At 58.6% G+C, this 27,647-nt stretch overlaps 2 protein-coding genes across 3 annotated transcripts; both read right to left on the bottom strand.

Annotated features, from left to right (window-relative positions):
- Positions 1 to 484: 484 nt before the first annotated feature.
- On the bottom strand, positions 485 to 15,308 carry SLC38A3 (solute carrier family 38 member 3). 2 transcript variants are annotated; one of them, XM_040247042.1, is made up of 16 exons: positions 15,249 to 15,308; positions 7,452 to 7,608; positions 7,259 to 7,340; positions 6,992 to 7,107; positions 6,337 to 6,410; positions 6,162 to 6,254; positions 5,997 to 6,078; positions 4,857 to 4,939; positions 4,712 to 4,770; positions 4,372 to 4,536; positions 4,196 to 4,275; positions 3,833 to 3,933; positions 3,473 to 3,597; positions 3,233 to 3,377; positions 2,043 to 2,146; positions 485 to 1,953 (listed from the first exon to the last, which is right to left on the bottom strand). In XM_040247042.1, exons 2-16 carry the CDS (start codon positions 7,550 to 7,552, stop codon positions 1,849 to 1,851), a joined length of 1,515 nt encoding a protein of 504 aa, XP_040102976.1. In that variant the 5' UTR covers positions 7,553 to 7,608; positions 15,249 to 15,308; the 3' UTR covers positions 485 to 1,848. The 2 variants fall into 2 exon arrangements, with proteins under 2 accessions (XP_040102976.1, XP_040102977.1); XM_040247043.1 differs by lacking the exons at positions 7,259 to 7,340; positions 15,249 to 15,308 and having other exon boundaries at positions 995 to 1,953; positions 7,452 to 7,586.
- Positions 15,309 to 21,189: 5,881 nt separating this feature from the next.
- GNAT1 (G protein subunit alpha transducin 1) lies at positions 21,190 to 26,043 on the bottom strand. Its single transcript, XM_040247282.1, has 8 exons — positions 25,938 to 26,043; positions 24,709 to 24,751; positions 24,430 to 24,571; positions 24,182 to 24,339; positions 23,959 to 24,087; positions 23,567 to 23,696; positions 23,102 to 23,255; positions 21,190 to 22,979 (listed from the first exon to the last, which is right to left on the bottom strand). Exons 1-8 carry the CDS (start codon positions 26,041 to 26,043, stop codon positions 22,789 to 22,791), a joined length of 1,053 nt encoding a protein of 350 aa, XP_040103216.1. The 3' UTR covers positions 21,190 to 22,788.
- Positions 26,044 to 27,647: the final 1,604 nt, after the last annotated feature.

Here is a 27,647-nt window from a genome sequence, read left to right as displayed (position 1 = left end):
GCTCACTGGGGGCACTCTGGGCTGCAGCCACCTCTAGGCCAGTGTCCAGCTCTTTCCTGGGGCCACGGGGCTCCTGGGTAAGTCCCCAGGCTGGAGTCAGGCGCCCGGGACTGATGAGAACCAGACTCAGGAAGCCCCCCTCTGATCAGCTGGCACTGCCGTAGGCTAGCAGCTACCGACTTGAGGAAGTTCTTTCTTCAGGGGTTTCTCAGGCTGGCAGCTGCCTTGCCAGTTCAAACTGGATTTTTCCTGCTGCCCCTTTCCCCGGCTGCCTAACCGGGTACGGGGTCTTTCCTAATGAGGGTTTGATGCCAAGGCCTGGGCAGCTCCATCCTGCTGGGTCCCAGCTGATTCAGGCCTGCCCCGGGCAGTGGGCAGCTTCCCAGCTGGCCCCCTGTTCCAGGCTGGGGCACCTGGGGCCACTCTGCACCCCTGGAACTCTTGCCCTGCCTTGGACTCCCCCTCTCAGAATTCAGGCCCCACGTACAGGCACTTGCTAACCCACCTTTATTTACAGCAGGATTTACTAGTAATAAAAGATCCAGACAGGGCTCAGGATCCCAGGACTTTTGTCCCCAGACGCAAGCCATTGACAGAGGGTTGACATGGCAGCCAGGGAGGGTAGGGGGCCCTTCTGAGGGGCTTCTGCAGGGCTCAGCTGCCCCCAGCTCAGACCCTCCCTGAAGCTGCTGAGGATGCGCCTCACGTTGCCTCCTTCCGGAGGCCTCTCTCTGTCCCATTTCCTGGGGCCTCATTAATTCCTCCCCACCTCACCCCGTGAGAAAGCAGGTCTGTGCTAAGCCTGGCCCAGGCCCAGCACTGGGTCTCAGCATGCCGCTGCTTGGTTTGGGAGGCAGAGGACGGGGTGGGGTAGGGGACTCACCCTGTCCCTCACTCATCCCAGGGAAACAGGCAGGGTGGGCTTCCATCAGCATCCGTGTCCTGGCTCCCACCCCACCTTCCAGGAACCCAGGCACCTTGGCGATCAAGAATATAAAGCACAGCTGGTCTTATGTATAGTATTTATAAAAGGGGGCTGCCAGCTTCTCCACCCCTGCCCCAGACTGGCCCCTAGGGTCTTTGGCTCCCAGGGGCAGAGACACTCTGGGCCCCAGCCTCTTTCTTCAACCAGCAGTGGAATGTGAACTGTGGCCTGGGCTTGGGGTGGGGGGAGTCCCAGCCTCCCCAGGACTGGCAAAGGGCCAGAAAAGAGGTCCCTTGGGGGTGCCCACGCCCACCTCAATTGAAAACCAAGTTCTGGCCTCAGGGATAGGGTGAGGCCGGCACGGGGGTTGCGGGGGCCAGGGGGGTGTCTGCTCCTGGTGGCAGGGATGGGCAAAGAGAACTAGATTATCCAAGGGCCTGAGCCCCAGTGCCTGAAAGGGGCCTCAGGGACAGAAGGAGGAAAGGCAAGCGGGTTGAGGGAGATGAGACCCCAGGGTGCAGACCATGGCCCGGCAGCAAGGTGGGGGTGACTGCAGGCTGATTCAGCTCTGCGCGCCCTCTACAGGCTGTGGGACCTGAGGGGCAGCCGCTGGGCTTCAGTCTATGCCCCTGCGCAGAGAGGATAAGGGGCTTGGGTGGGATCTGAGGCAACAGGAAGGGAGCAGGGGTCCAGCCCCACCCTGCTCCCAGCTCAGGAAGCCCCTGCAGCCCAGGAGCTCAGTGGGGTAGTGGCCCGAGGGCCTTGGTCCTGGCGCTAACAAACTGGGCAGGGCCAGATGCCAGTGCTCAGCACGCCTTTCTCCTCCCCCCGCCCCACCAACTGGCCACTAGATGGGAGCAGGGACTGAGGAGTCTGGGCAGGAGGACGAGGACGAGGAGACAGAAGGAGATGCAGGGGTCATCCTAGTGGCTTCCTCCATGCCGACTGGTGCCCGAGACCCAGTCCATGATGATGAAGCTCAGGCTCATGATCATCAGCAAGATGCCAAGTGCAGCAAAACAAAGGGCCTGTGGGGTCAGAAGTCAGGGTCAGGCCTGAGGTCAGGGCAGGCCCCCTCAGCCTCACACCAGCCCACCGACCTCCAGGCCCTTCGCACCAGGATTTTGGGGGTAGACCTTGCAGGTTCCTTCTCAGTGGGTATGATGCGAAAGTAGAAAATGGCCGGGAAGATGAAGATGAGGCACGGGGCAGACGTGGCACCTGCAAAGACATGGCCACTGTTGGGTCCTCACAGAGGATGAGAGAGTTGGATGGCATCACTGACTCAGTGGATACGACCTTGAGCAAACTCTGGGAGACAGTGAAGGATGGGGAAGCCTGGCGTGCTGCAGTCCATGGGTTCGCAAAGAGTCAGACACAATTGAGTGACCAAAGATCACGACTGTTGGTTCACTTCCACCTACTGGCTAAAGTTCAGCGTGGGATGCTTTAATGAGATCAAACATTCCTTGATGAGGGAGTCTCATCTTGAAACTCTGCTTGAGAACTCTGCCTGATTCTGGCAAGTCCGTCAGCCCCTCCCCTTTTTCTCCATCCACCAGGATAGAAGGCTAGGGCTTTTGGTATCTGAAGAATCTGTCAGTGAAAGATAGCAAAAAGACAGGCCAAGAGATAGAGACAAAGCTTTGAGGATATTGGGCTGCTGGATACAGCTATTCCTGAAGGCATTTCAATCAGCTGAGCCCATGCATTACTTTATGTTTAATTCATTTTGAGTCCGATTTCAGACATATAGAACCAAGAGTCTTGTCTATGATATAAATGCTACTCAGTCCCCAGGTCAGTGTGTTTGTCCTTGCAGAGTTGAAGAGTCAGTCTCCTGAGTTGAGTCACCCCAAAGATGTCAGAATTGTTTGATCTTCCCGCTCAGAGCTCCAACTGGGACAGTTGGACAGAAGCCCAAATCTATAGTTCCATGATCCTGGGGCTGAATCAAGGCTCTCCGCTTAATAGCTATATGGCTCTCCTTTAATCATTGTACACTTCCTCATATGTGGGGTGGGGAAAAGGCCTGATGAGATCCTTTGTGGAGGCCCCTTGACCCCTGGGCTCCACCCCACCCCCCAACACCACCAACAAGGGTAACTGACCCGGTGGTTCTGAGCCCTCAAAACGGATTAAGAGACCCTTAAGAACAAATCTCAGATGGGAGGCCAAGCTGTGCACATGGCAGGCAGCCATCTCTTAAATGTAGGGTATGAGCTCAGGAATCTGCCAGGGTTTACAGAGAAGAAGTTTCCTGGGGCAGCACCCTGCCTCCATTCACAGGAGGGCCAGACCCCTTACCGATGACCCCGAAGATGCCCAGTATATTGGGGGCAAAGATGACCAGCAGGTTGATACACGTGAGCAGGCCAATGGCAATGAGCACGTGCCGCAGCCAGCTGAACTCGCGGTCGGGAAACAGCATCTGCTGGAGGGCACGGCGTACCTGGGAAGCAGGGCGGGGAGAGTCATCAATCTGTCAACCGCCTCGGTCCTCCCCCACCACCCGCCGTGGGCCTGGCCACGTGCACGTTGGCTCACCGGAAACAGAACGATGGGCACTGTGAGTGTGACTGCCGTCAGCACAGCCACGCGCACGCACAGGATTAGCACATCAAAGGGGTCCACCTTGCTGTAGGTGTGCAGCAGCTCCGACTCTACTCCGTCTGCGGCAGGCAGGGAGGGTGGTCAGCAGGAGGTCCGGGGAGGGGGCTGGGCTCTGAGCCTGGGTTGACCCTGACACTGCGGGGAGTGGCAACCGACTCACCTCCACAGCCGCAGGGCACAGACAGGCATCACAGACCTAATGAGCGCCTATAGTACGCAGGGTGCCGTGGCCGCTGGCCAGCCCCTTGCCCCCCAGCCTGGCCTCTGCCTCTGCCCCCCACGGTCCAGCCATACCGTAGAAGGTGAGGTAGCCGAAGAGGGCAGCCAGGAAGTACATGACGTACATGACGGCGATGGAGAGGTTGGAGATCCGCTGCATCTTCCTCTTGGAGGGGCTACGGGGCAGCAGGGGAGGGGATTGGTGCCAAGCTGAGCAACACTGGGAAACCCCCGGGTGTCCTGGGGGCTCTCTCTACAACACACCCTCACCATCTGGTAGTTCAGGGAGCCTCCTTCTCGCCCCCGGTCGCCCCTCTGACAGCCACAGAGACCTTGGATAAAATGACTTGGCTCCTGACATTCCTCCCCGCTTAGGACCACCTTCATCCACTCCAAGGAGAAGAAGCACCTCCCTGTCTCCCATACATGGATACGTACTCCTTGAGCTCCGTGTAGATGGGGAGCACCTCAGGGTGGCAGACAAAGGCAAAAGCCATGATGGGGATGGTGTATGCCGTCTGAGGAAACACGGATTCTGTGTCAGGACAGGACGCCCCCCTCACCGGTCCCACACTCTCCCCAGGCCTGCTGCCCCTCCCCTGGCCTGCTGCAACCTGAGTGTTGAGCGTGAAGTAACTCGGGGTGCAGAACGCCCCGGCCTCCGTCTTGGCCTGCAGCCCTGCCTCATCTTTGTCGATCTCCACGAGGCTGACGTTGCCTGTCATGTTGGCCACATTGGGGGACAGCGGGCAGGGCACGTGGAACTTTTTGTAGATGACCTAGGTGGGTGGTGGAGTGGGGTGGGGGAGAGGATGAGGGCATCAGGGCCAGGCAGGGGTCCTGGGAAGTCACTGTGAAGTCACATGCAGATCAGGACGCGTGGAGCTGCCCTCCTGACCCAGGCTGCTCAGAAAGACCCGCCCCCTCCCTGAACCCGGGTGGAGGGTGACTCACTGCAATTAGGAAGAACATCATGCAGCTGAGCGAGAAGCCGCTGGAGTAGCCCAGGTAGCCTGCGAGGTGGGGGAGGGGGCATGTGAGTCGGAGGGGCCCTCCCATGCTGGCCCCAGGCCCCAGGCCCCGGCGCCGCCACACTCACCGAGCTGCCGCATCAGGGCTAGGGGCAGAATGACGACGACGGAGACCAGGATCACCAGGTAGTTTCCATTCGTGTACCAGTCCCTGCAGGGGCAGAGGTGGGGAGCCGAGGTTACAGTGGCGAAGCTGCCTCGCCCTCAGTCGGGGTCACCCGTGGTACCACTGAGGGACGCCATGCAGCGACCTCTGAAGAGGACTCATCCCCACCTCCGAGGCTCCCTTTCCCTGTCTGCAAAATGGGCCCACTCCCAGCCTTCTCCAGGGCAGGGTGAGGACTGGCACATGCAGCTCCCACTTGGTAACCATCACAATTACAGTCACTGTGGCTGTTTTTCCCAGGATGCACAGATCTGGGTCCAGCCTGCCCAGGAAGTAGCCCTAAGGGGCTGGGATGAAAAAACCTGGGTCTGGGGAGGTGGTGAGGCATTTTCCATGGGGGTCTCAGGGGCTTGCCAACCACCTGAGCTCCTTGTGGTGCCCCCAGGACTTTCATCCTACATCATCCGGCCCACACCCTCAATAGACAGTGGGCACAGGGATGAGGAAAGAGACCCTCCTTCCAGGGCAAGTCCAAAGGCCAACTCCGCAGGAGAGGCCCCCAGGGCCTGGGCACCAAATCCTGGCTGTTTGTTTCCACCCGGAGCTGCTCACAGCCATACGGCCCCTCTGCCTGCTGGGGCTGTGTTTCCAAGGACAGGGCCTGGCTTTCTTTTCTGTTCTTACCCACAAAACATGGCTGGCTATGCCATCAGTACTGGCTAAACTGATGATAGGCAACTGGGACACTGTGGGCTTAATTTCTTGGTTGGGGCGAGGTGGGGGGAAGCTAACACCCAAGCCCTGGTCAGGAATAGCAGGGGCTTAGAGCTAAGCCCGAGGTTCTCAGGTCCTCCGTGCTCATGGCTGGGTCCAGGGCTAGCCGGGGCCAGCTTGCTCAGCCTCACCGCACCTCCCAGCCCCACACGGCTCTCCTGGGAAGTTCCCCGAGGTGAATGTTAGCTTTTCTAGCAGCTCTCTGCCCCCCACTCCACCCTGGCTTGTCTCTCCCACTAGTCCAGTCTGAGCTCTGCTAGTGGGGGGCAGGGAGGGGTAGCCCAGAGCCTCCCACCCTCACCCAGCCCCGCCCCACCCTGGGGCTCACGAGGTCCGATCCTCCAGGTTCAGGAAGGTCTGTATGACAAGGGGCAGCTCAGACTTGATGATGTACAGGTAGCTGGACATGGCTGCGGAGAGAAGGGCAGGTCAGCCAAACCTGCCAGCCTTCAGCCTGCCCACCGCCCACTGCCAGCCCGTCCATCAGCTTCACCTCCAATGTTCTGCAGCGTGATGGCCAGGGCAGCCACCAGCTTTCCTGGGGTCCCAAAGGCACGGTAGCCCAGCTGCTCATAGGCACGGATGCCTGTGGGGGCAGGGAACCAGGACAGTCAGAAGAGCTCTCCCCAGCCCACTCCTCCCTGCTACAGGCCAAATTTGGGGCTCACCCACGATCCCTGAGGACTTGAGTAGCAGATGAATGGAGTAGCTGGAGAGCAAGGCGACGGCTGTCAACAGGAACCTGGGGAAGGTGGATGAAAAGAAGCTACTGGGGCTCCCCTGGCAAGCAGGGGACGATGAGCTCTGGGGAAGGGCTGGGTGTGTGGGGTCTGCAACCCAGGTGTCTGGACCCCCAACATATGTGGATGCAAACTTGACAGTCCCCAGGGGTGGCGAACACTACCCAGGTTGACCCAGGGTGGTCAGGACTCAGAAGAGACCCTCTGAGCACCACCTCCCATTGAGATCTCGGATCAAACACGTTTTCCATTTAGGCTGCAGGGCAGAGCTCCCAGGTAAGGACACGTGTACCCACATACGGCCTGGCCACTGGGTTCATCCATCACGTGTTAAATGTGGTAGGACAGACTCAGGCCTGTTTGGCTGGCCCCATGTCATCATCTCAGCAGGTTTACCAGGAAATGAGGTATATTTGTCTGGCCGGGGACTTTTTTTTTTTTTCCAGCTGTGGTTTGGGGCGAGTGTAAGTGCCCACCCACTGCAGCCTGGGTCTTGGGATAGGAAACTGGCAGGTCCTGGGAGGTCAGGATTGGTGGCCTGTTTGGGGCTCCTGTCTTTAGAAGGTTTGCTGAGGACACTCACAGGAAAAGGATGATGCCCGTGTTGGCCATGGCATAGGCGAGCCCCAGGATGCCGCTGCCCATGATGGCATTGCTGAGGTTGAACACCGACATCCCGAAGGATGTCTTCCCCTCGAACTGCGGGCACCAGAGTGAGACGGGAGGGTGGGGTGAGTCAGCGAGGTGCAGAGGGCAAGCCAACGATCCCTCCCGCACTGTCCCTCGGCCTCCCGGCACGCCTCATCACTGCTCCCACGCCCCTGAGCCCCCGACTGCAGCCCCTGCTCACGTCGGTGAAGTGTGGCTCCTTGCTGGGGCTTTTGGGTAGGAAGCCTTCGCCCTCAACACAGCTCTGTCCAGGCCCCTCGACCCTGTAGGCACAGGCCAGGGCACACAGCTCAGCTCTAGCCTCTTGCCCGCAACTCCCCCCCTCCCCGCCCCACTCTGCCCTGCCATGTGCCACAATGGGGTCCGGCGCTCACCTCTGGCCACCAGCTGTGGGGGTGGCGACTGGGAGGAGCCCCTCCAAGTGCTTGCCGTTGGGCACCAACTCCACCATCTCTGTCTGCAGAGGTGCCTCCATGGCTCCGGGACCACTGCCACAGGAACACTGGCTCTCACTCTGACGTGGTCAGACGTCTACAGAGCAGACAGTCCTGGTTATCCCCGCTCCTTGGGCTCGTGGCCCAGACTCCCACGGGAAGGCTGCTGTCTATCACACCTCCCAGTTCACAGAGGACAGACTCGTTCGCGTCTGCCTGCTGCGTCCCTGGGAGCTGCCATTGAGGGGCAGAGCTCGCACCCCTGAGCCCTCCAGGCCACCCTGAGAGGACACCTCGGCCAGTACCTAGCACTTCCCCCTCCCTCCACCGCCACATAGACGTAGCTGCCCAGGCACGTCTTTTGGGGGCCTTGCTTTTACCACCTGTGAAGTAAGGGTCAGTTGCATGACCTGACTTGCCACAACCCGAGGGTGCTGAGTCCCAGGCCTCCAGACCCCTCTCTGGGGGTGGGCCCTGGACTGACTCCCCCACCATGACATTAATACTGGGAGATGGTTTCCTGTGCCCTATGTGCCAGGGGCCTCCTAGCCAACCTAGAATGGCACTGCCCGACGGCTGGAGGCCTCGGGACAGGGCGAGGGCTGTGGGCCCTGTTCCCAGCCGCCCGGCGGGCTTTGCTGGCAGCCAGAACAAAAGGCCCTCTGTGGGCTGAGAGCTGGCGCTGGGAACGGCAGGCGCAGAGACTACCCCCCCGGAGTCAGGAGGCCTGAGGCGGTGCTGGGTGGCTGGACACCTGGGCCCTGCCCGCTCGGCTGCAAAGTGCCCTCATGGCCTTCCAGGAAATGGGAGCCCCCAGAGCTCAGCTTTCTGGGCCACACAGACCTCACCCTCCACACAGCCCTGGCCTCAGGGCCATGCTCTCTTTCAAGCCTCTCCTCCTCTGCTGGGGAAGCCCCCACCCTTAGATGCCCACCCTTTGAGCAGACTCCCCACCTCCTGGATCCCCAGGTCAGGAACTCAGGGCCTTGGCCAGCTGTGCTCTGCTGGACCTCAAAGGGATCCCCTCCTCCCCCTGCCAACTCTGCCCGTTGCCCAGACAACTTGCTGGCTCCTCTCCCATCACTGGGGCTGGGAGCCACCTACCCCATGTCTAGAAGGTACCTGGGCATAGTGCCCCTAAGCATCTCTAAGGACATCCTGAAGGCCAGACAGAAGGCCAGGGCAGAGACCAGGGAGGCTGCAGCACTGCCAGGCAGGTCAGCCAGAGCCTAGTCTTGACTAGTCCTCTGCTTGGGAACCCGGCATCCCGCCCGCCCCAAATCCCCCAGACCCTGAGGGTGTCAAGTGCTCTCTTAAAGCTAGAGCACCAGGGGTCTCAGACCCAGCATTCAGGGCTAGGGTGGGGAGGCTAAGCTCAGGACTCAAGCCTCAGGCCGCAGGCCCTGGTGTCCTTGGGGCAGCAACCACATGGAATTGACCCAAGGACCTCTTTGTGATTGCCTCATGCAGCCCCAAGGCAGAGTTCCGATCCTACATACCTCGCTCCTGAAGACCCCATACCTGGCACCCTTGGACCACTTACCCTGCCTCTTCTTCCTCTGATGCTGGCAGCTATATCTTTCTCTCTTCCAGTCTGACCACATAGGACCATGACAATTTGTGTATCTCTTCTCATGCCCTCTTCCCTTTGACCAGAGTCCCCCAGGTCGGCCTGTCTTCTTCATGCCCCTGCCCTGAGCCTCACTGAGAGCACCCCTCCAAGGATACCCACACCTGATCTCCAGAGTCACTCCAGAGTGCCCCCCAGCTCTCAGCTGGGGTTACCCTTGCCAGGCCTCCTACCTTGGGCAGGCTGGGACAGGCCCTCAGGGTGTGCTGAGTCGGCAGATTGGACAAAGCACTCTTCTCTGCCTTAATATTCTTCCCTAGCAGCCAGGCACTGCCTCCAGGGAGACCACAGCGCCTGGCACTGTCATGGTCAAGGTGCCTAAGCCCTCGATTCAGGTTCCCCATCCCCTTGGCAGGACCTGAGGCCTAGACTTTCAGGTCCTGCCTAGTACTCATGATCAGTCAGTGCTGAGTCACAGGCTGGCCTGAGATCCCAGAGAGGACACAGAATACCCTTCCTCAAGTGGCTTCCAGTCTGGAAGGGACAAACTCCCCACCCCCTCCCCTACCCGATGGCTTCTGCTGTAATGGAGCAACATAGTGCTGGGACTCAAAAAAGGAAGAGAGAGAGAGGCATCAAGGAAGGCTTCCTGGAGGAGGAGGTGAGGGAGCCAGTTCTGAAATTCCAGCAGGAGCCCCCAAGGTGTGGAAACAGGAAAGAGCCGCTCAAGCAATGTGCACAGCACAGATGGGCAAAGGCCCCGAGGCAGGCTTTGAGGATAGTATGAAGGTTCTGTGGCCACAGACAAGCCTAACAGGGCCTTGAAGTTGAGGTCAAGGAGACTGGATTTCAGTTAAGGCAGGATTAAGGGCTGGAGGTGGAGGCAGGGTAGAGATTAGCACTGGCCTGACATGTGGACCCCCAACTATTCCCTGAGGCTGGCAGCCCATTTTTGACTCTTCCCATCTCTCAGGCCTGCCCCGTCCCCAGGCCTCTTTGCACCAGACATCTGGGTAGACTCAGGGGTTAGCCCTGCCTGAGGAAAGCAGCCAGGAGATTCTGACCCACTACAGGGAAAGCCCAGACACTCTAGGTCTGTGGCCTGACCTGGCCCTGCCTCATGGTGGGATCATGGACAAACCATTCTCCACTCAGGACTGCCGTGTCCTCCTGCCCTCCGGGGGTTGTGTGAGACTTGACCAAAGATGGGGACAGAGTGAGGTGCCTCCCAGAGGACTTTGCCCCTAGAGCAGACCACAGGCCCCCAGAGAGGGGCCAGGCTCTTGGGTGGGGTGATCACAGCAGCCTTGAGCGGATCATCAGAACAGCAGCCGTCATGGGTGTAGCGTAAGTTCAAGCAGTAAATCGATGGTCCAGGCCACTGCCCTGGGGCCTGTTTGCTCTGTTGGGAGATAAGGGCCGAGGTGGAGAGGGGAGCCGGGGGCCAGAAGCCACCGGGATCGCACAGCAGGTAATGTCCGCCCACGCAGACATCACAGGGTGAGAATTCGTCAGGCACACCTCCTTGGCAGGCGTTGAGTTTGGCTAATTAAAGATCTCAAGATCCAGGAATCCAGGCCACCGTGGGGCCACTGCTTGCGTCAGCTGCTGTGGGAAGCATGTCTCTCTGCCTTCATCCAGGTCCTGGGAGTCACCAGGGCTCTGAGCCCAGTTTTCCTCCCCATGCTCAGGGACACGAGTGGGTCTGCGGCTTAGCTACAGGGAGAATCCACACTGTCCTTCTTCCCTTGGTCTTGTGGCCGCATGCACTGGTGGAGGCACTGAACCCACGGAGCTGGCTGCCATGGCCCCCCGGTTCCTTGTGCCTGGACAGCCCCCACCTCAGCTCAGATCTCAGGGCAGAGGCAGCAGGCCTGGCTTAAGGCTCCACTGTGTTCATCCCTGGGGGCTCAGGGGTGACGGCTGCCCCCGGTTCTAGCTCATGGGTCCTTACAACTTCTCTCATTGGCTGAGAGAAGATGCCCCTCCCAGCCTAGCGTCTACCTGCTTCTCCAGGCTTCAGAAGGAAAACAACCTCCTCGGACCAGACATTAGTCAACAGGGAAACTGGGTTTGCTGGACACGTGTGGTCTGTATGCTCTCAAGGCACAGCCACGGCGATTGGTGCGAAGCCGACTGCTGAGGTCAGGGGTCTAGGGTCAGGGCATGTGGGAGGATGTTTAGAACAGGAGAGGATGCTTAAAAAAAAAAGTACTTTGCCCCTCCTCGAGACCCACAACTCCAGATTTTGACCTCAGCGGATCCAGTCCTCCATCTACTACTCCCTCATTGTCAACAACACTGAGTAAGTGACCAGTGTGTGGATAACCCCCGGCTGGAACTGAGGGGGTGGCAGACAGGAGGGGCCACATCCAGGGGAAGGCAAGTGGTGCAGAACAGCCATGTGCCGGCCATACCAACCCTCACCCCCTAGCTCCCTGGCTCCATGCTTCCGTGTTCTGGGTATCCGGAACCATCTAGGAGGATCTGAGGGCCCCCGCTGGGGCCGGAAGGTGGACTTTCCTGTAACAGGGTACACTTTCTAAACACCTAACAGATGCTTAGCCTTGGGCCTATCCCCAGACACCTAGGCCTCCTCTCTTGCCTAACCCTGAACCCTCCTTGCTCAGGTTGCCCCCCAACCCGGTGGAAGCTGGGGTCAGAATCTCTTGGCTCAAGACTTGGCCATGGCCAGCAGCAGCCCCTTTCCCCCCACTGCCAGCCTGCTGAGAAGGACGTGCAGCCCGAGGCTCAGCTGAGGCAAAGGACAGGACATCACGTGCCTGTGGCCCCCCCAGAGGCAGGGGAGACCCCGAGCCAGCCAGCCCATCCTCCTCCCTGCTGACCCGGAATCCCCTGGAGGCGGCCAAATATTTGGACAGCCGGATTTCTGGCCCCAAAGAAAGCTGGAGCTGGGGCCTGGGGCAGCTCAGGACTCACTGGAGACCCCGATGGGTGGGGGTGGGCGGCAAAAGACAAGATCAGCCTGGAGGAGAGGCACCATCCAATGTCAGGAAGAAGCAGGGAGAGTTGGAGGAAGGGAAGAGAGAGGGAGAAAACACACACACGTGATATCTGTGCTCATGCAAACAGATCCAGACCAAGAGATAGACAGAGGCGCGGGGAGATAAGAAACACAGATGGACCCAGAGGGACACAGGGCGTCCCTGGTGGCTCAGATGGCAGAGAACCTGCCTGCAATGCAGGAGACCTGAGTTTGACCCCTGGGTCAGGAAGATCCCCTGGAGAAGGGAATGGCTACCCACCCAGTATTCTTACCTGGAGAATTCCATAGACCGAAGTGCCTGGTGGGCTACTGTCCATGGGGTCACAAAAGAGTCAGACACAACTGAGCGACTAACACACAAACACACACACACACAGAGGGACACAAAAAGAAAAAAATACACAGAGAGATAGATGTGTAGACATTCAGACAGGAAGACAGACAGGCAACCAGACAAGTGAGAGACGGATTGACAGAGGTGGCCAGTCAGTTAGAGACAGCTAGGGGTAGAAGCAGACAGAGAGCCAGAATTACCAGACAGAGTGCCCCAGAAGGAGCAAGAAGCGGACGGTGCCAGAGGCCCAGAGGAGGGGCAGCAGGTCCAGTGGGACACCACAGCATCTCTGGATTCTTATGAGGGCACGTTATGCCCTCATTAGCCAGGTGGAGACATTCAGAGGATGGGGCCACAGGCCAGGACGAGCTAGAAAACTCAGAGCCCCCGAGTCCAGCACCCACGGCTTGTGTACCCGCACAACAGGAAAGCTACAAGAGAGAACCGTCAGTTGGAATGACCCCATCCTCAGCGGCCACGCACGTGTGTAGACGTGCCGGCTGAGAGGCTGTGTACAGGACGTGGCCCGCAGAGCGGAAATTCAAATCCAAGCCACCCCAGGCCGCAGGCCGGAAAGCCCCTCCTGCCCTGCAGCTGGTCCTTCCCTTTGGCCCCCAGTAACCCCGCCTGGCCCTCTAAAGAGCCCCCACCCTGCATCAATCTTCTTATCCAGAGTCAAAGTTCAGCCCTCCACCCACCTGACAGTGCGCAGGGGGCACACAGTAGGCACTCAGTAAATATGAAATGAACGAAATGGGTTCAAAGTCTTTGGCAAGCCTCCAGTCCATCTTACCTGCTCCAGGTGGCGTCTGGTTCCCCAGCCATGTCTGCCTGAGAACATCCCCCTGCAGCGCCCCTCCCTTAGTAGGGCACAGGCTGCAAACCCACCTCAGCTTTCTGTGTGCACAGATGCCACAACTGTACCTCTCTTGCAGCCAACCATTCCCCTAAAACAGTTCCCGCCCCAAACTGAGTGCCTGCCCCCTACCCAGCCCAGATTTTCAGGGTGCGCTCAGTTCAGCTCAAAAAACTTTCCCTCCCCCACCCAAGCACCATAAACCACCTAGTCTGTCCTATTGCACTTCAATTTCTCCATCTCTCCAGGGCTCCAAGGCTATTTGGGTTTCCCTGGTGGCTCAGTGCTAAAGAATCTGCCTGCCAACACAGGAGATGTGGGTTAAATCCCAGGGTCAGGAAGATCCCCTGGAGAAGGGTATGGCAACCCACTCCAGTATTCTTGCCTGGGAAATCCCATGGACGGAGGAGCCAAGCAGGCTCCAGTCCATGGGGTTGCAAAAGAGTCAGACACAACTTAGCAACTAAACAACAACAACCAAGGCTACTTGCTAGGGAGCAGGCACTGGGACAGGAGCAACCAACTCTCAAGATCTTACCACTTGGAGCCTCATGGGGGGTGTTTGTGATATGGTCCCACAGAACCAGTGCTGAACCAAAGGTGGATTGAGAAGCCAGTGAAGATAGGGCTCTATGAGCCCAGGCAGAATAAAGTTCCAAGACATACAGCTCAACCTCAAGGAGCCAGAGATTCTTGTTCCTGATTACAAGAATTCCAGGCCTCTTGGAGATGTGCCAGGTCTGGCCTCATCTATCCTTGATTTTTCCCACCTTTGGCTCTTCCTACAGGAAGCCTTCCATGATTGTGCAGAACCTCCCCCTCTCAGAATGGACCTGTCCTTGGATCCCACCAGCTTTCTATGCTCCAGACTGAGAACCTCTGAGGGATTTGCTTCCTTTCCAGAAGGAAGTGAGCCCTCATGCCAGACTGTGCATTAAAGACGAAAGGCTTCTTTCAGGGCCAGCACAGAGGCCCAAGGCAGTCGTGGAAGGAAGGACAGGACTGGCAGGCTGAAGGAAGGATGGGCCTGGGTCGAGGTGTCCCCCACGGTGCGAAGACCTTTCACGTAGTCCCCCTCAGACCTGTCCTGGTGCATATACCTGGACGCAAGGCTCAGGTGACTGCGGTGGGGGTGGGGAGGCGGGTGGAGAGGGTGACTTCCCATAAGCCCCTCCCCTGGCCTCTCTACCGGGTGTAAACAAACGCACGCACTTGCTGCGGCCAATCGAAGGGGCCAGTCGGGCGGGGGCGGGCTCCTGCGAACCTAGTCCCAGTCCTTCCCCTCCGCCCCTGCGCCGCTGCCAGCTCTCACACCTCGGTCCCAGTGCGCGTGGCGGGGAGGAGCGCAGACCAAGCCCCGCCTTCGGTCCGGGGAGTCACACTCGCCCAGTGCCGTGCCTGCTGGCGTGGCTGCAAATGGCATGGGCTCTGGGACCAACGTGTGTCCCGTAGCCCCTCAGGAAGCCTGGCCGGATCTGCCCTCAAGCCCCTGCCTAAGGCAGCAGGATAAATATACCCTGACGCCCGACTGGCAGGCCGGGCCGATTTGCTTGTCAGGGCGCCCGACGGGGCAGCGCTCCAGGGCCTGCTCCCGGGCCCTCTTAGGCCCCCCTCTGGGACCCTCTCGAGCCCATCCCCGTGGGCCGTGCCTCGGCAAGCCCACGGCGCGCCACCCCAGCCCCTAACAAGGCGTCCGTGACCCGGGCTCCGGGTACCGCCGACCCCGCCGGCCCTGCGAGAGGCCCCGGGACGACGAGGTGCCCCTCCCGGGACACCAGCTCAAGCTGGGAGCTGGCGGGTCCCCAGAGCCTGCAGCTCTCCGGGCTTTGGTTTCCCGGAGGCTGGGGCGCCTGCCCGGACCCAGGGCCGGTGAGGGGACCTGCCCGGAGTCCAGATCCGGACGCGAAAGTGGACAGTAGGGCTCCGCCCGCCCGGTGCCCCTAGGAGGGGGTCGGCGCCCCCAGCGGTACCTGGCCTCGCGGGAGGGGACGCACGGTGCTCCGCTCGAGTCTATGCTGTCCGCTCTGCCCACGGCGGAGCTCGGCGGCGCGGGATGAAGGGCGCCCAGCCCCGCCCCCGGCCCGCCCCCGGCCCTCCAATCCTGGGCGGCCCGCGGGAGGAGGGGCCGGTCGGGGAAAGGCGGGGGCCTTCGGCAGGCCCGGAGCAAAGGGGAAGCCTTTAGGTAGGACAGCAGCTGCTCCGGAAGGGGCTCAGGGGAGTCTTGTTGGGAGAATGCTTTCGTCCAGGACAGATTCTCTCTGAGGTCTCGGAGTGCCCCCTTAACCCCTGAAGTGCTCTGCCCTCACTTCCCTCGAGCCAGAAGGGTCTTTTCAGCCAAGAGGAATGGCAATAGAGCCATGCTTAACCTCAGCGAAAGGTGCTTCGAACGGGGGACTTTCGGACATCACTTAGGCACAAGCTATCTTTTCTGCTGGCCTCAGCCTTCCCAAGCAAAGGCGGGATAGGGTGAGGACAGGGACTCTGCATCAGTGCTGTCCTCACTGCAGATAATCGAGAGACTGAGGGGTAGAGTGAGGCCGGGGGCGGAGCAAGGCTTGGCGCCTGTCGATCCTTGCCTCTATCTCCCTGGCCATACCCCCACCCCCGCTTCCTTATTTCTAGAGTAGGAGACAGCTGTGTCTGCCCATGGGAAGTGGGGTCTGGGACTTGGTGCCTTGGCGGAAAGGGTTTCAGGGTGGTCCTGGTGTTCCTAGCTGAGGGCTCCTAATCCCATCCTTGCCTGCTTCTTGCCCAAGGCCTTAATGCTCAGAGGTACATGGTGGGTGTTAAGGCCCACCCCCGCCAGGCATAACCAGCAGTAAGCTGGGGAGTGAGCTGGAGGGGGTACTGTTTGCGGAACAGCTGTCCCTCGCCTCTCAGCCACTGGCTCTGATCCGATTAATCCACGGCTTGTGCTGTTCCTAGCCAAGCTGGATGTCTCTGTGTCAAGTCCGTCTCCCTCCCTGGTAGTGGGGAGAATGCTCTCAGAAGACAGGCCTCACCCCTTCCCTGCCCTGGGTTGGGAGTCAGGACTCCCGGACTCTCTTCCTACTGACTCACGGCACCACCACAGCCAAGCCCTAGCGTACCTCAGTTTCCCTCTGTGTCACGAGGAAATAGCTATCTTTTCCCCTGGCCTGAAGGAAGCTGTGAATCAAGGACAGGGGACTCAGCTTTGGCTGGGAAGGCCAGGGGACTGGGTGGACTAAAGAGAAAGGCATTGGGATGGTGGCAATCCTTGAAAACCTCAAACCATCTAAACTGCCTCCCTGCTGAGGGCTGAAAAACAGGAAGGGACTGGCTGTCCGTCTTAATCTAGGGCTGATGTAATCCCCAGATCACAGCTTACTCTGGTCCTGAGAGACCCTAAAACTCACCCTCTGAGGGTCTTTAGGATTGCCTGTGGTACAGAGTCAAATAGGAGAGGTGCTGACCAGGGTCTCAGTTCTGCACCCCCACCCCCACCCCCACCCCCACACATCCAGGATGCTCACAGAAGCCATCTGCCAAGGACTGGGTGCTCCTATTGACAGTTCCTGAGGAGCCAGGTCTGGCTTCAAGGTCACCAGCATGTGGGTGTTGGGGTCCCCAATCCAGTCTGGAGGGAGCAGGGGCCGGCTGGGCTGGGCTGCTGTGAGAGGCCCCAGGGCGGCGTGGTGTGGGGTCCCTGGGCCAGGCCAGTTGTGGCCCGGCTGGGGGAGGAGCTGCCTGTTTGTTGATGCTAGGCCTGGGCCCCAGCCAGGGCAAACACAGCTCAGAGGCCTTTCCTGCCACCTGCCGAATCTCCCAGCCCAGCTTGAGGTGGCTGGACAGCTGGCAGTCTGTACGGGGCTCTGAGAGGTACCAGGCACCTTCTCCCAGAGGCTGGAGGGAATGTCTGTTCACGCAGCTGCATTGCTGGGGGCAGCCACCTGAAGTGGAAGATGGTGGGGAGCTTTATTTCAACCTGCGGCCCAGCCTCCTACCTCCAAGCCCCCATCTCCAGAAACTGACACAAAGCCCCAAGAAACTGCCAGACACATGAGGCAGAATGTAGGGTCCCAGGATCACTTAGACCCTTCTTCCAGGGTCCTGGCAGCCCTTTGCTCTGCTCTTCCCTCTTTAGTCATGTCTTCTCAGCCATCAGCTAGGCAGCCTCCTCTCAGCTTACCAGCACGTCCCATGGCACATTGGCTACACAGCATCCCAAGACTCTCTTTTACCATGAGGCCCCATCTTCATCTTCAACCCAGTCCTCTTCAGAGCCTAGCATCTGTATCCACTGATTCCTCCGACACACTGCAGGCACCTGCCTCACACCCAGACAGCCTCCCTGACACCCTCCCGACCTACTCCTCTTCCCAGCTGGCCTCTTCACTTCCCCCACTGCCCAGCTGGCCACGCTCTTTCCTGCTGTTCCAAGAACATGCCAGCCTTCACTTCCCTGTACCTCTGCAGTCCTGGTCCCCAATCCTGTCCCACGTCCTTGGCAAACTCTCGCTTGTCCCTCAGTAGCCAAATGAAGGATCACCTCTGAGCCCCCAGGAAGAGCCAGCTCTTTCTTCCTCCACCGGCTGCAGCAGCTCTTGCCACCCTGCCACACAGCCGCAGCCCCAGTGTCTCCAAGCACTCTGTGTGGGTCCTTGAGGCAGGAAAGCTCCTGCCAGGTTAGAGCGTGCAGATCAGGAGAAGCCTGATGGAGAAGCAATCTGTGGGCTTGGCTCTGCCAAGGGGAAGAAAGGCACCTGCCAGGGTGAGGAAGAGAGGGCACAGGTGGAGAGAAGGAATAGCTTAGCCACAGAGAACCGTGAATGAGTATGAGATTAGCACTGATAGGCGGAGGCCTGTGTGCAGGGCGAGATCCTTGGCCTGGAGTCACGTTGGGAGCTTTCAAGGCCTTAGAGGAGAGGGTGGTTTTCACCTCCACACCCCGGCGTTGAGGACCCACACTTACAGCTCCTGACTACACTCTGCCCAGCTGGATGTCTGGGAGGCTCCTCTTTGGGCCCAAGCCGGCGATTAGGGCTGTGGAAGTCTAGAGCGGACCCATAGGCAAACCCTCCTGTCTGGTTCTCCCCTGGCCTGCATCCACAGAGCTCGTGACATTCTGGCTAGAGCCTGTCCCCACAGCCCTGGAGGGCCCCCCTCTCTCCCCTGAGACCTGGCCCCCAGCTTCTTTGGCCACTGAAGCGGCTTAATGAGCCCAGATCACGTGGGCCCCCATGCCTGTGGGGAGGGCCCAAGCCCCCAGTGGCCACCGGACCAGGCCCTGACGTCAGCAGCATTAACCGTTCACCAGGCCTGTTTAATCTCTGTTCCATGGCTGGGCCAGGTTTGCTCTGCCAGAGTCAGAGTCGAAGGCCGTGAAGGCCCCCAGGGGCACCTTGGTGTTGAGGTCAGCAGGGATGGCGGTGGCTGGAGGTGCCCATAATAAACGCCCCCTTCCTATAAGACGAGGGTGTGGCCACATGTTGACTCTGGATCAGCTCTCTGATCCTCTGCCCTGGACTGTGAATCAGGCACTGGGCATCCATTGATCCTGCTCGCTAGGGTATAATTTACACTGGTGTGGTTAAGTGGGGCTGAGGAGGCTTCCGTCCAGGAGACTTGCCCCTCTCCCTCCACCTGATGGCCATGAACAGGGCAGCTGGAGGCCAGGCAGAGTCCCCAGTCTGTGGGATCCAAGAATATCAGCTCAGAATCCCAGCCCTAGGGTCAGAACCTGGAGTGTGGGGTCCAGCGCCTCCATGGTATTTGGCGTCTTCTCTGTCTCTTGCCAAGGAAGCCTGGTTAGCTCATCACCTTCCTTCTGAGACAAGGTGGCTAGGCAGACTTCCCCATGAGCCCAGCTCTCCGGACAGCTTCCTCTGTCTCAAGTCGGCCTCCTCTACCCTTTCAAAGCTTTCTGTCTTCCGCCTTGCCCCTCCCCATGAAATCCCACCATCACCCTCCCCTGCCCCACCTCACTCCAGTAAATTGTTTGGGCAGAGGGTCCTTAGCAGGGATGAGCAGCCCAGCTCAGCCAGGCCCCAAACCACCCAGTGGGATCCTGAAACACTGGCCCGAGCCCCATCCTCCCCCTCAGGCCTCTGAGCAGCACCAGAACAGCTGCCCACATGTGTCCTGGGTTCCCTAACCTATCCAGTGTCCCCCCACCTCCACCCCACGCTCAGGCCTGCGCACGCTCACTCTCCCCTTCTAGCCCCACGCAGGCTCACTGTGCCACTTCCACGTGGACATTGAGGACGCTGCCCGCATGCTGCCTTCTGCCCAGTCCCAAGGATCTGTCAGACTCCTGGATCTCTCCCCCAGGTGGCCACAGGTCCAGAAAACTCAGTCCTCTCAACACTCCTTTGCAACCCCAGCTTGGTGGGGGCATCCCATGCACTTGATCACCGTACAAATTCAGACCCTTGTCACTGAGGCCCCCGCCTTGCAGATGTTGGTCCTCTGGAGTAATGACATAGATCTCTTCCTCATGGAGCCTCCCAGCCCCACTCCTCTCATCCCCCCATGCCTCGCCTCCAGGAAAAATGTGTGTCCCTATATACATGCTTTTATGAAAATTTTTATGATTATTTTTTCCAGAAACAGATTTGGAAAATAGCATTGATGATTTTACTCCCATTAAAGCCGAGAATGTGAAAGTGTGAAAGGGATAGTTGCTCAGTCGTGTCCAGTCATGTCCGGCTCTTTGCGATCCCACAGACTGTAGCCTGCCAGGCGGCTCTGTCCATGGGATTCTGCAAGCAAGAATACTGGTGGGTTGCCATGTCCTTCTCCAGGGGATCATGGCAACCCAGGGGTCGAACCCGAGTCTCCTCTATAATATAACACTATAAATACTGTTTTAGGTATAAATAAAATACTTAAGCTTAAAGTAGGACTTCCCAGGTGGTCCTAGTGGTAAAGAACCCACCTGCCGATGTGGAACCATAGATGCAGGTTCGATCCCTGGGTTGGCAAGATTCCCTGGAGGAGGACATGGCAACCCACTCCAGCATTCTTGCCAGGAAAATCCCATGGACAGAGGAGCCTGGTGGGCTACAGCCCATAGGGTTGCAAAGAGTCAGACACGACTGAAGCAACAAGCTTAAAGTAATGTTGAGAATTTTAATATGCTTACTTTAGACTTATTTGACGTTTCTTCAACTACTTTAATGTTCTGTAAAAAAAAAATTAACCTTTAAAACTACATGAAAGCATATATGATAGGAGTGGACATTTTTCCTTTTGCTTCAGGGTCCAATGTTGTTCCGCCAGGCTCTCTTGGATCTTGTCTTGATGAAAAATTTTGATATTCTATTCATTATGGATTTTTGCAGGTAATTTTGATTTTTGACTTTTGAAAGTACTGCATTAATATTTATCTTGATTACTGAGGTTTTTTGGCACCACCTTAAGTTTTACATCTGAGGTGAGTGCCTCATTTGCCTCACCCTAATCTCAGCCCTGTGACTATATCCTAGCTTCGAGGGCTTCCTGGACCCATCTTCTTCTGGAGGAAGCACAGGCCCTTGGGCTGGTGGGTGGCACCTGTCCCGCCTTCCTGCTGCTTCTTCTTCCATCTTCCCTTCCCTTTCCTGCTCCTGCTCCACGCAACTCCTGTGACCCAAAAGCCCACATTCCTGGGCCATTTACACCCTACTGTCCATGCCAGAATGAGCTTCCACCTCACAACCCCTTCTTGATCCAAGATTGTCCTTGTGAACATTTCCCCTGGCCCCTTTACCCCCTCAATCCCTCTCAGGACACCCAAATTGATCCCATGCCCCCAAGAGTGCCCCTGCCACACCAGGTCAGCCGCTTCTTTCTGGAAAGAACCACCTCCCCACTCACGTCCAGTCCAGCAGTGGGCATTGAATAAACGTGAATGATTCATGATCATTAACTCTCCCCTTCCCCCCAAGAAAGGACAACCAGGGCCTGACGCAAAGGTTTATTGCTAAGGTTGTGTATCTAGCTGAAGGGAGTGCAAATTATGCCCTGGCCTTGTTAGATGGATGTTCCTTGCCCTTGACTACAGCACGGGCTACAGCCCATGGGCATCAGCAAGGACTAGGTACTTGATGAGGAAGTGGGGAGCAGGGGTAAGGGGACATGGGCTTTTGTCCCTGATGGTTCAGGCATGGCTTTTTTTTTTTTTCCCTATCAGGGCCCTGAAAGGGAAGGGTGAGAGAAGCTGCTGGCAGGGACAAGGGGGCCACATGGGTTTGCTTTTGACCCTACCTGAGGCAGACCCCTCTGGGCACAATCTGGGCCTCCTTCCGGTCTCAAATCCTCTGCTTGGGGGTGATCGATGGGAGTCGGACTCTGCTCCCAACCACCCCTCAGGACAGTTTGACCATTGGCCACAACTGGTGTCAACAGTACCCTCCCTCGACAGAGTGGCTGGCCTGGAGTGCTGTGGGGTGGAGGGAGTAGGACATGCCTCTGGTGCCCAAGGACAGCGTGGGCAGAGCCTCTGGGGGGGGGGGTGGTTAGGGCCCAGGAAGTTTCCAGCTTGAGTCTCTTCCTGGTACCAGGAGCCCCCGGCCTGCCCTGACTCCCTAAGTCATCTCCGTACAGGCTGCAGAGGCCAGGGCTGGCTTGGACTTTGGACTCCTGAATCTGCTGGGCGGGGCAGTCACTGGCCACTGGGCAGATGGGCATCAGACCCTGTCACATGGAGATGGTAAGGCTAGAATGGGCTGATGGTAAGCAGCAGGCTTGCTCAGAGGAGGGCTCCATGCCTGCCCCCTGCCCTTCATAAAGCTCTGGGAGGGAGGGCTGTTTGCTGAACCCAGACTCACCAGGTGAGTCATGGGCCTCCTGGGGCAGAAGAGAGGCAGGAGATTGGTCAGTGGGGGTACTGCTGAGTCACCGTGAGCTGTAGCTGCCCCAAGTCCTGCTTGCTCCTAGCTGGGGCTGGCTGTGGTAGGTCTGGGAGGCCAGTGCAGCCAGGCCGTGAAGGGCAGGTGGCTGGGGGCATTGGACTCTCAGAGACCTGGGAATCCTGGGAGCCACGAGGGAGGGTTATAGGGCCTCAAGTTTAGCAGGGTTTAGGGCTTTGAGTGTGTGGCTGGTGGGGCCACAGGCTGGGGCCCAGGAGTCCTGGGGACTGATAGGGTCATGTGCGTTGGGGCTACAAGGTGTCAAGGGCTGCAGGGTCTCAGGGACGCATGAGCTCAGGCACCTGTGAAGAGAAGCAGGAACAGAGTCAGCATCCCTAAGCACCAACAGATGGAGATGGGCCTGGAAGCAATGCCCTAGCTGAGTGACTGGGGCGGAGTCAAAAGAGAGTTAGTGGGTGGGGCTTGTGAGCCAGGGGCGGAGCCTATGGCCATAGGGGTGGAGCCTGAGGAGCCAGAGTGGGACCCGGAAGCAGAAGGGTCAGAAAGTCCGGGGACCAGACGCCAGGGAGTGGAGTGGATCTGGAAAGCTAGGGAGGGGCCTGCAGATGGGATGAGGAGCTGGGGATGGGGCCCCCCCGGCGGGTACTGAGATCAAGAGGCAAGACAGAGGAGCATCCCGGGCCGCGGGGGAGCCACCTCAGAAGAGCCCGCAGTCTTTGAGGTTCTCCTTGATGATGATGTCGGTGACAGCGTCGAAGACAAACTTGACGTTCTGCGTGTCGGTGGCGCATGTCATGTGGGAATAGATCTCTTTCACGTCGCGTCGCATGTTGAGCTCGAGGAATTGCACCTTGATGTAATTGCCGGCGTCCTCATACGTGTTGGGCCCTGGCAGGGGAGGGGTGGGGGGCTCTCAGTCCCTGCTACGAAGCCTCCCCGCGGCGGTGGGAGGAGCTCAGACCGAGAGAGTGGCTTTGGAGCGCCGCCCGGTGGCAGGCCGAGGGTCTCACCGTTGTAGTCCGGAAAGCAGATACTAAGGTGCGCCTTTTTGATCTTCTCCGAGAAGACGTCCTTCTTGTTGAGGAAGAGCACGATGGACGTGGTGGCGAAGTAGCGGTGGTTGCAGATACTGTTGAACAGGTGCAGGCTCTCGTGCATGCGGTTCTGAGGAAGGCAGAGGCTGTCGGGCACCGGGGGACACGGGTCGCCACCCCCCTCTACCTGGCTGCGACTGACTGGCCGACCCCAGCCTGCTCTCTGGGCTCCGGGTCCCCACTCAGACAGCTCCAAGACTCTCCTCCTCCCACTCACCCACCCTCCCTCATCTCCTGATGAGGAGGCTGCCTCGTCTCCTCCTGCAGAGGGCTCTGGGACGAACACCCTCCCAGAGGCTCCCCGCGCCCGCCCGCAGCGCCGGCTCCCCTTCCTCCTCTCCCCCTCCCCGCTCAGCCGCCCAGGCCCGGCCGGACGCTCACCACTTCGTCATCCTCCACCAGCACCATGTCGTAGGCGCTCAGCGCCGCGATGAAGATGATGCAGGTCACCCCCTCGAAGCAATGGATCCACTTCTTGCGCTCTGAGCGCTGCCCGCCCACATCGAACATCCTGCGGGGCCGTAAGCGCCGGAAACCCGGGCATCAAGTCCCCCGGAGGCGCCCACGGGCATCCCCTGGCTTCCTAATGCTGGCTGGGAAGCACCCAGATGGGCCTGGCATCCGGAGGGGCCGGACTTCTCTGCCGGTGGGGTGTTGGAGAATTGGCAGGGTCTCTAGAAGGGCTGGGACCTCTGCAACCAACAGGCCTCGGGCAGTGAACTTGGGGGAAGGCCTCCCCACTCCAGAGCAGGAGTCAGGGCTCAGTGTCCTACCGAAAGTTGAGGTCCTTGAAGGAGAACTGCGTCTCAATGATACCCGTGGTCTTGACACGGGAGCGCAGCACATCCTGTTCCGTGGGCACGTAGCCCGGGGTTACCAGGCGCTCCAGGTCTGAGAGATAGCTGTGGGAGATACGGGGTGTGGGTAGGGTTGGGTGGAGGGATGTGCCAGGGCCCTGCCTGGCCCCCCACCCCTGCACCTGGCCTGTGCTCTCACTAGCCAGCAGAGTCGTTGAGCTGGTACTCCGAGGCTCGCTCGAAACAGGCCTGGATGCCAGAGTCCTTCCACAGCCGCTGGATGATATCTGACATCTCCTTGGGCATCGTACCCTCCTCGATGGTGTCTGCCATGTGCATCAGCTTCCGGGCGTCGTCCTGAGGGCAGGGGAGTGGTTGGTGGTAACCAGGGGCTGGGGCCCAGCCTCGGATCCCCAGAAGCCCTGTTCAGCTAGTCTCTTGGCACACCTGGCGCGCAGAGTCTCCATACTGGATGTTGAGCGTGGTCATGGCACGCACGATGGCCAGGATGGACTGTAGCGTGTTGCCATAGATGATGGCAATGAACTCGAGACACTCTTCCAGTGAGTACCCGTCCTGGTGGATAATCCTACAGCCACGGGAGCCGGGTCAGCACCTCTTAGGTGGGTCGGGGATCAGACCTCCAGAGCGCGCCCACCCCCAGGGCCTCAGTAGGGCAGGGGCACCACCCACCCCCAGGGCCTCGGGTAGGGTAGGGGCACTCACTTCATCTGCTTGACAATGGTACTCTTCCCGGATTCACCGGCACCTGGATTGGAATGGAAACCCAGCCTCGGAGATCCGCAGACCGCACTGTCCCCTCTATCCCACCTGTTTCCCTACCACACTCTCAAAATAACGTCCTAATGCTCCGGCAGCAAAACCTAAATGTCAGGAGTGACCAAAGGGGGCTGACGAGGCTAATGGACAACCTCAACTCTGTCCTGGAACCTCCAACACCTTGTAGGCGATCTTATTTTTCGGAGGCCAAAAATAAAGAAACCTGGAGCTCCACCGTGTGGACTATTCTGGTACTACACGCATGGGATTATTTGAGCCAGGTCAACCCCTGCTTTTCCACCTGGGGTGGAAGGGAGTGTCCCCAGGAGGCTCAGAGGGAATTAGCACGTTTTGCTGGGGGAGAAGACAGAGCTGACAGTCCTTCTGAGCCTGCTCTCGTGTGGGTGTCGGGCACAGTTAATGGGATTTCTGGCTTAGCCTGTCTCCTGGGGTACTCTGGTTTGGTCTCTACACACATTCACCTGTCTGGCTGAACCCTGGACAGCCTTGGTGAAGCCTGAGGTGCCTTCTCAAAGCAGTTCCTTCCCTCGGTGGTAGTGGCAGGAGGAAGTACTAGATCAGTCCTATCTCCCCTCACTACCCATGGCACCAAGTATCTATTCTCCGCTGGGCCTTAGTAGCCCTCTACACCTTTTAGTTGTCCTGCAGGTCTGCCAGCAATGAAGCTCTGGAAACTGAGGGCCACTGTGTGTGGACCTGGGAGGTCCTGGAAGCTTCCTACTCTCAGGAGGACTGTGACCTTCTCCTTCCCAAGGCAGCAGCCTTGTTGTGGTGTTCCCAAAAAGGCCCCTGGATTCTGAGCCCTGCCCAGCAGGCCTGTCAAGCTAAAGGCTGCGGTTTGAGGGAACATAGCCTGGGCAAAAGTGGGCCTTGAACACATGTCTCTCAAAAAAGTGTGATTGGCACACACATCTTGGGAGGGGAGGTTGCCTGAGGTTTGAGCTCTCCAGAGAGGGTTTCTGTGGGATACCTAGCCTTAGGGAGCCAAAAGTATCGCCCATCAGGCCTGGTCTTGCTTGGCCTGGGCTCCACTCTGTTGCTAGGCTGTAGGCTCATTCTGTTTCCCAAATCACACCTGCTTCACAGAAGGGCCACCTGCCTGCCCCCAGGCCTCTGACTGGCAGATGTGGCCCCTCCTCAGCCCACCCCCTTACCCAGAAGCAGCAGTTTCACGGTTCGAGCATCTTTCTCAGCATCTTCTTTCAGCTTCTTTTCCAGCTCCCTTGAGTGCTTCTCCTCAGCGCTGGCCCCAGCCCCCATGGTCCTGGCAGGAGGTGAAGGAGGAGGGCCGTGAGTTGGTTCTTCTGGATGGAGGGGTTCCCCAGAGCCAGGCTCAGGCTAGCCTCTGGCCTCCCCGGACACCCTTCTGACCCCAGAACTGGGAATCCAATGGCTGTCTACAGATCTGTGCAGGGCCTGGTGGGGCTGCTTAGTAGGATTTGGCGTTGTTGGTATCTAAGAGCCAATCAGAGACAAGGACAGGTGAATCCAGCTCAGCCCCCAGCCCTCCTAATCAGGCTGGCATAGCCCCAATCCCTCAACTGCTGACTCTGCACCCCCCTCTCTGCCGCTCCCCAAACCCTCTGGGAGAGACCCTGGAGGTAGTCCAGCCCTTGCTCCAAAGCAAGGGGACAAGTTCTGGGGGGTTCAGGCTCAGAAGGGGGAAGAGAGGGCCTCAGTTCTGGGGGTGGGGGTAATGAGGGGTGGGCCTGGGAGCAGGGAGGAGGAGAAGCCTGCAAGGAGCACCTGCCCGCTGCCTAGTACTGGGCTCAGCACTGCTCCTTGCCGAGCTCACAGCAGCCTGGCAGATGCACCACACTGATGAGGAAGTGGAGGCTCAGAGGATCACACGGCAGGAGGTGGTTGAGAAGGGCCGGTGACTCCAGGCCAGGGTTCCATGCTCAACAGGGAGTCAAGAAGGAAATGTGGACATTGCATTTGCCCTGTATCAAGGGCTGGATCCAACCTGGGTGAGGCCTCGCCCTGCCTCCATGATTCCAACAGACTTGGGTGTGTGTGTGTGTATCCTGTACTGGTGTCAAGCAAGGCAATGCCATATGTTTGTCTGTGATACCTGCGTGTAAACATGTGCCTGTGCTTTCATGAGTACAAGTGTATGTCTATGCTTGCTTGTTTGTGTACCACGTGTGTGTGTGCATGGATGCTTTTGTGCACTTCTCATGCGCATGTTTATATGTGTACTTTGCTATGCTTGTGTGGGTTAATGTTGCATGTGTGTGAATGTATAAGCACATGCACATGTGAAATGCGTGTGTGTGGATTTGCCTGTGTGCACCTACCTTTATGCACGTGTCTGCCTGTATGTGTGCACACTTGCACGTGTGTGTACCCATAAACTTGAGGTCAGCAGTCTGACCTGCAGAGGTGGCCAGGCTCTTCCAGGGAATATCTTGCAGGCCTGTTATCAGACGGGAACACTGAGTCCCAGAGCAGGTCTGGCATTCCCAGGGGAGGAGGGGATGCGCCCCATTCCTCTTCTGTCCCCTGTGGGTGCTCTGGGACCTGTCAGGGGTATCTACAGGGCATGCCTGCCTCAGCTTAGGGGTTAGATGTCTGTGGGGTTCGGATGGGACAGGGTGTGCTCCTAAGTGGGAGTGGTTCAGCTGAGCATGTGGTGTTGAGTTGCAGCCTCTGGAGTTTTGCCACCTCCCATGAGAAGACTCAGATCCTGGGCTGTCAGCCCCCTCCTGGCTGGACTCCCCAGAAAACTTGCTGCCTTAGCACTCAGCTCTTGCAGATGCAAGGCTGCCAGGGCCCCATATTCTGAGCACTGAAGACTGTCCCTAGTGTTGGGCAAGCTGAACAGGCACATGTAAATCAATGAAGTTAGAACACCCTCACAC

The sequence above is a fragment of the Oryx dammah genome, unplaced genomic scaffold (assembly GCF_014754425.2).
Source record: "Oryx dammah isolate SB20612 unplaced genomic scaffold, SCBI_Odam_1.1 HiC_scaffold_9, whole genome shotgun sequence".
Taxonomy (NCBI): Eukaryota; Metazoa; Chordata; class Mammalia; order Artiodactyla; family Bovidae; genus Oryx; species Oryx dammah.
Note: the sequence above shows the minus strand (reverse complement) of the source record. Positions and strands in the feature narration are given on the sequence as shown.

Excerpts from the sequence above, each read along its gene's own strand:
- SLC38A3 (XM_040247042.1), bottom strand. The coding sequence starts at position 7,552 with ATGGAGGCACCTCTGCAGACAGAGATGGTGGAGTTGGTGCCCAACGGC. Across the intron at positions 7,108-7,258 it reads AGGAGCCACACTTCACCGAC|TTCGAGGGGAAGACATCCTT; the intron begins GTGAGCAGGGGC and ends TGGTGCCCGCAG. Across the intron at positions 3,378-3,472 it reads TGCCCATCGTTCTGTTTCCG|GTACGCCGTGCCCTCCAGCA; the intron begins GTGAGCCAACGT and ends CCTGCTTCCCAG.
- GNAT1 (XM_040247282.1), bottom strand. The coding sequence starts at position 26,043 with ATGGGGGCTGGGGCCAGCGCTGAGGAGAAGCACTCAAGGGAGCTGGAA. Across the intron at positions 24,752-25,937 it reads CGTGAAACTGCTGCTTCTGG|GTGCCGGTGAATCCGGGAAG; the intron begins GTAAGGGGGTGG and ends ATTCCAATCCAG. Across the intron at positions 24,572-24,708 it reads ACCATTGTCAAGCAGATGAA|GATTATCCACCAGGACGGGT; the intron begins GTGAGTGCCCCT and ends CCGTGGCTGTAG.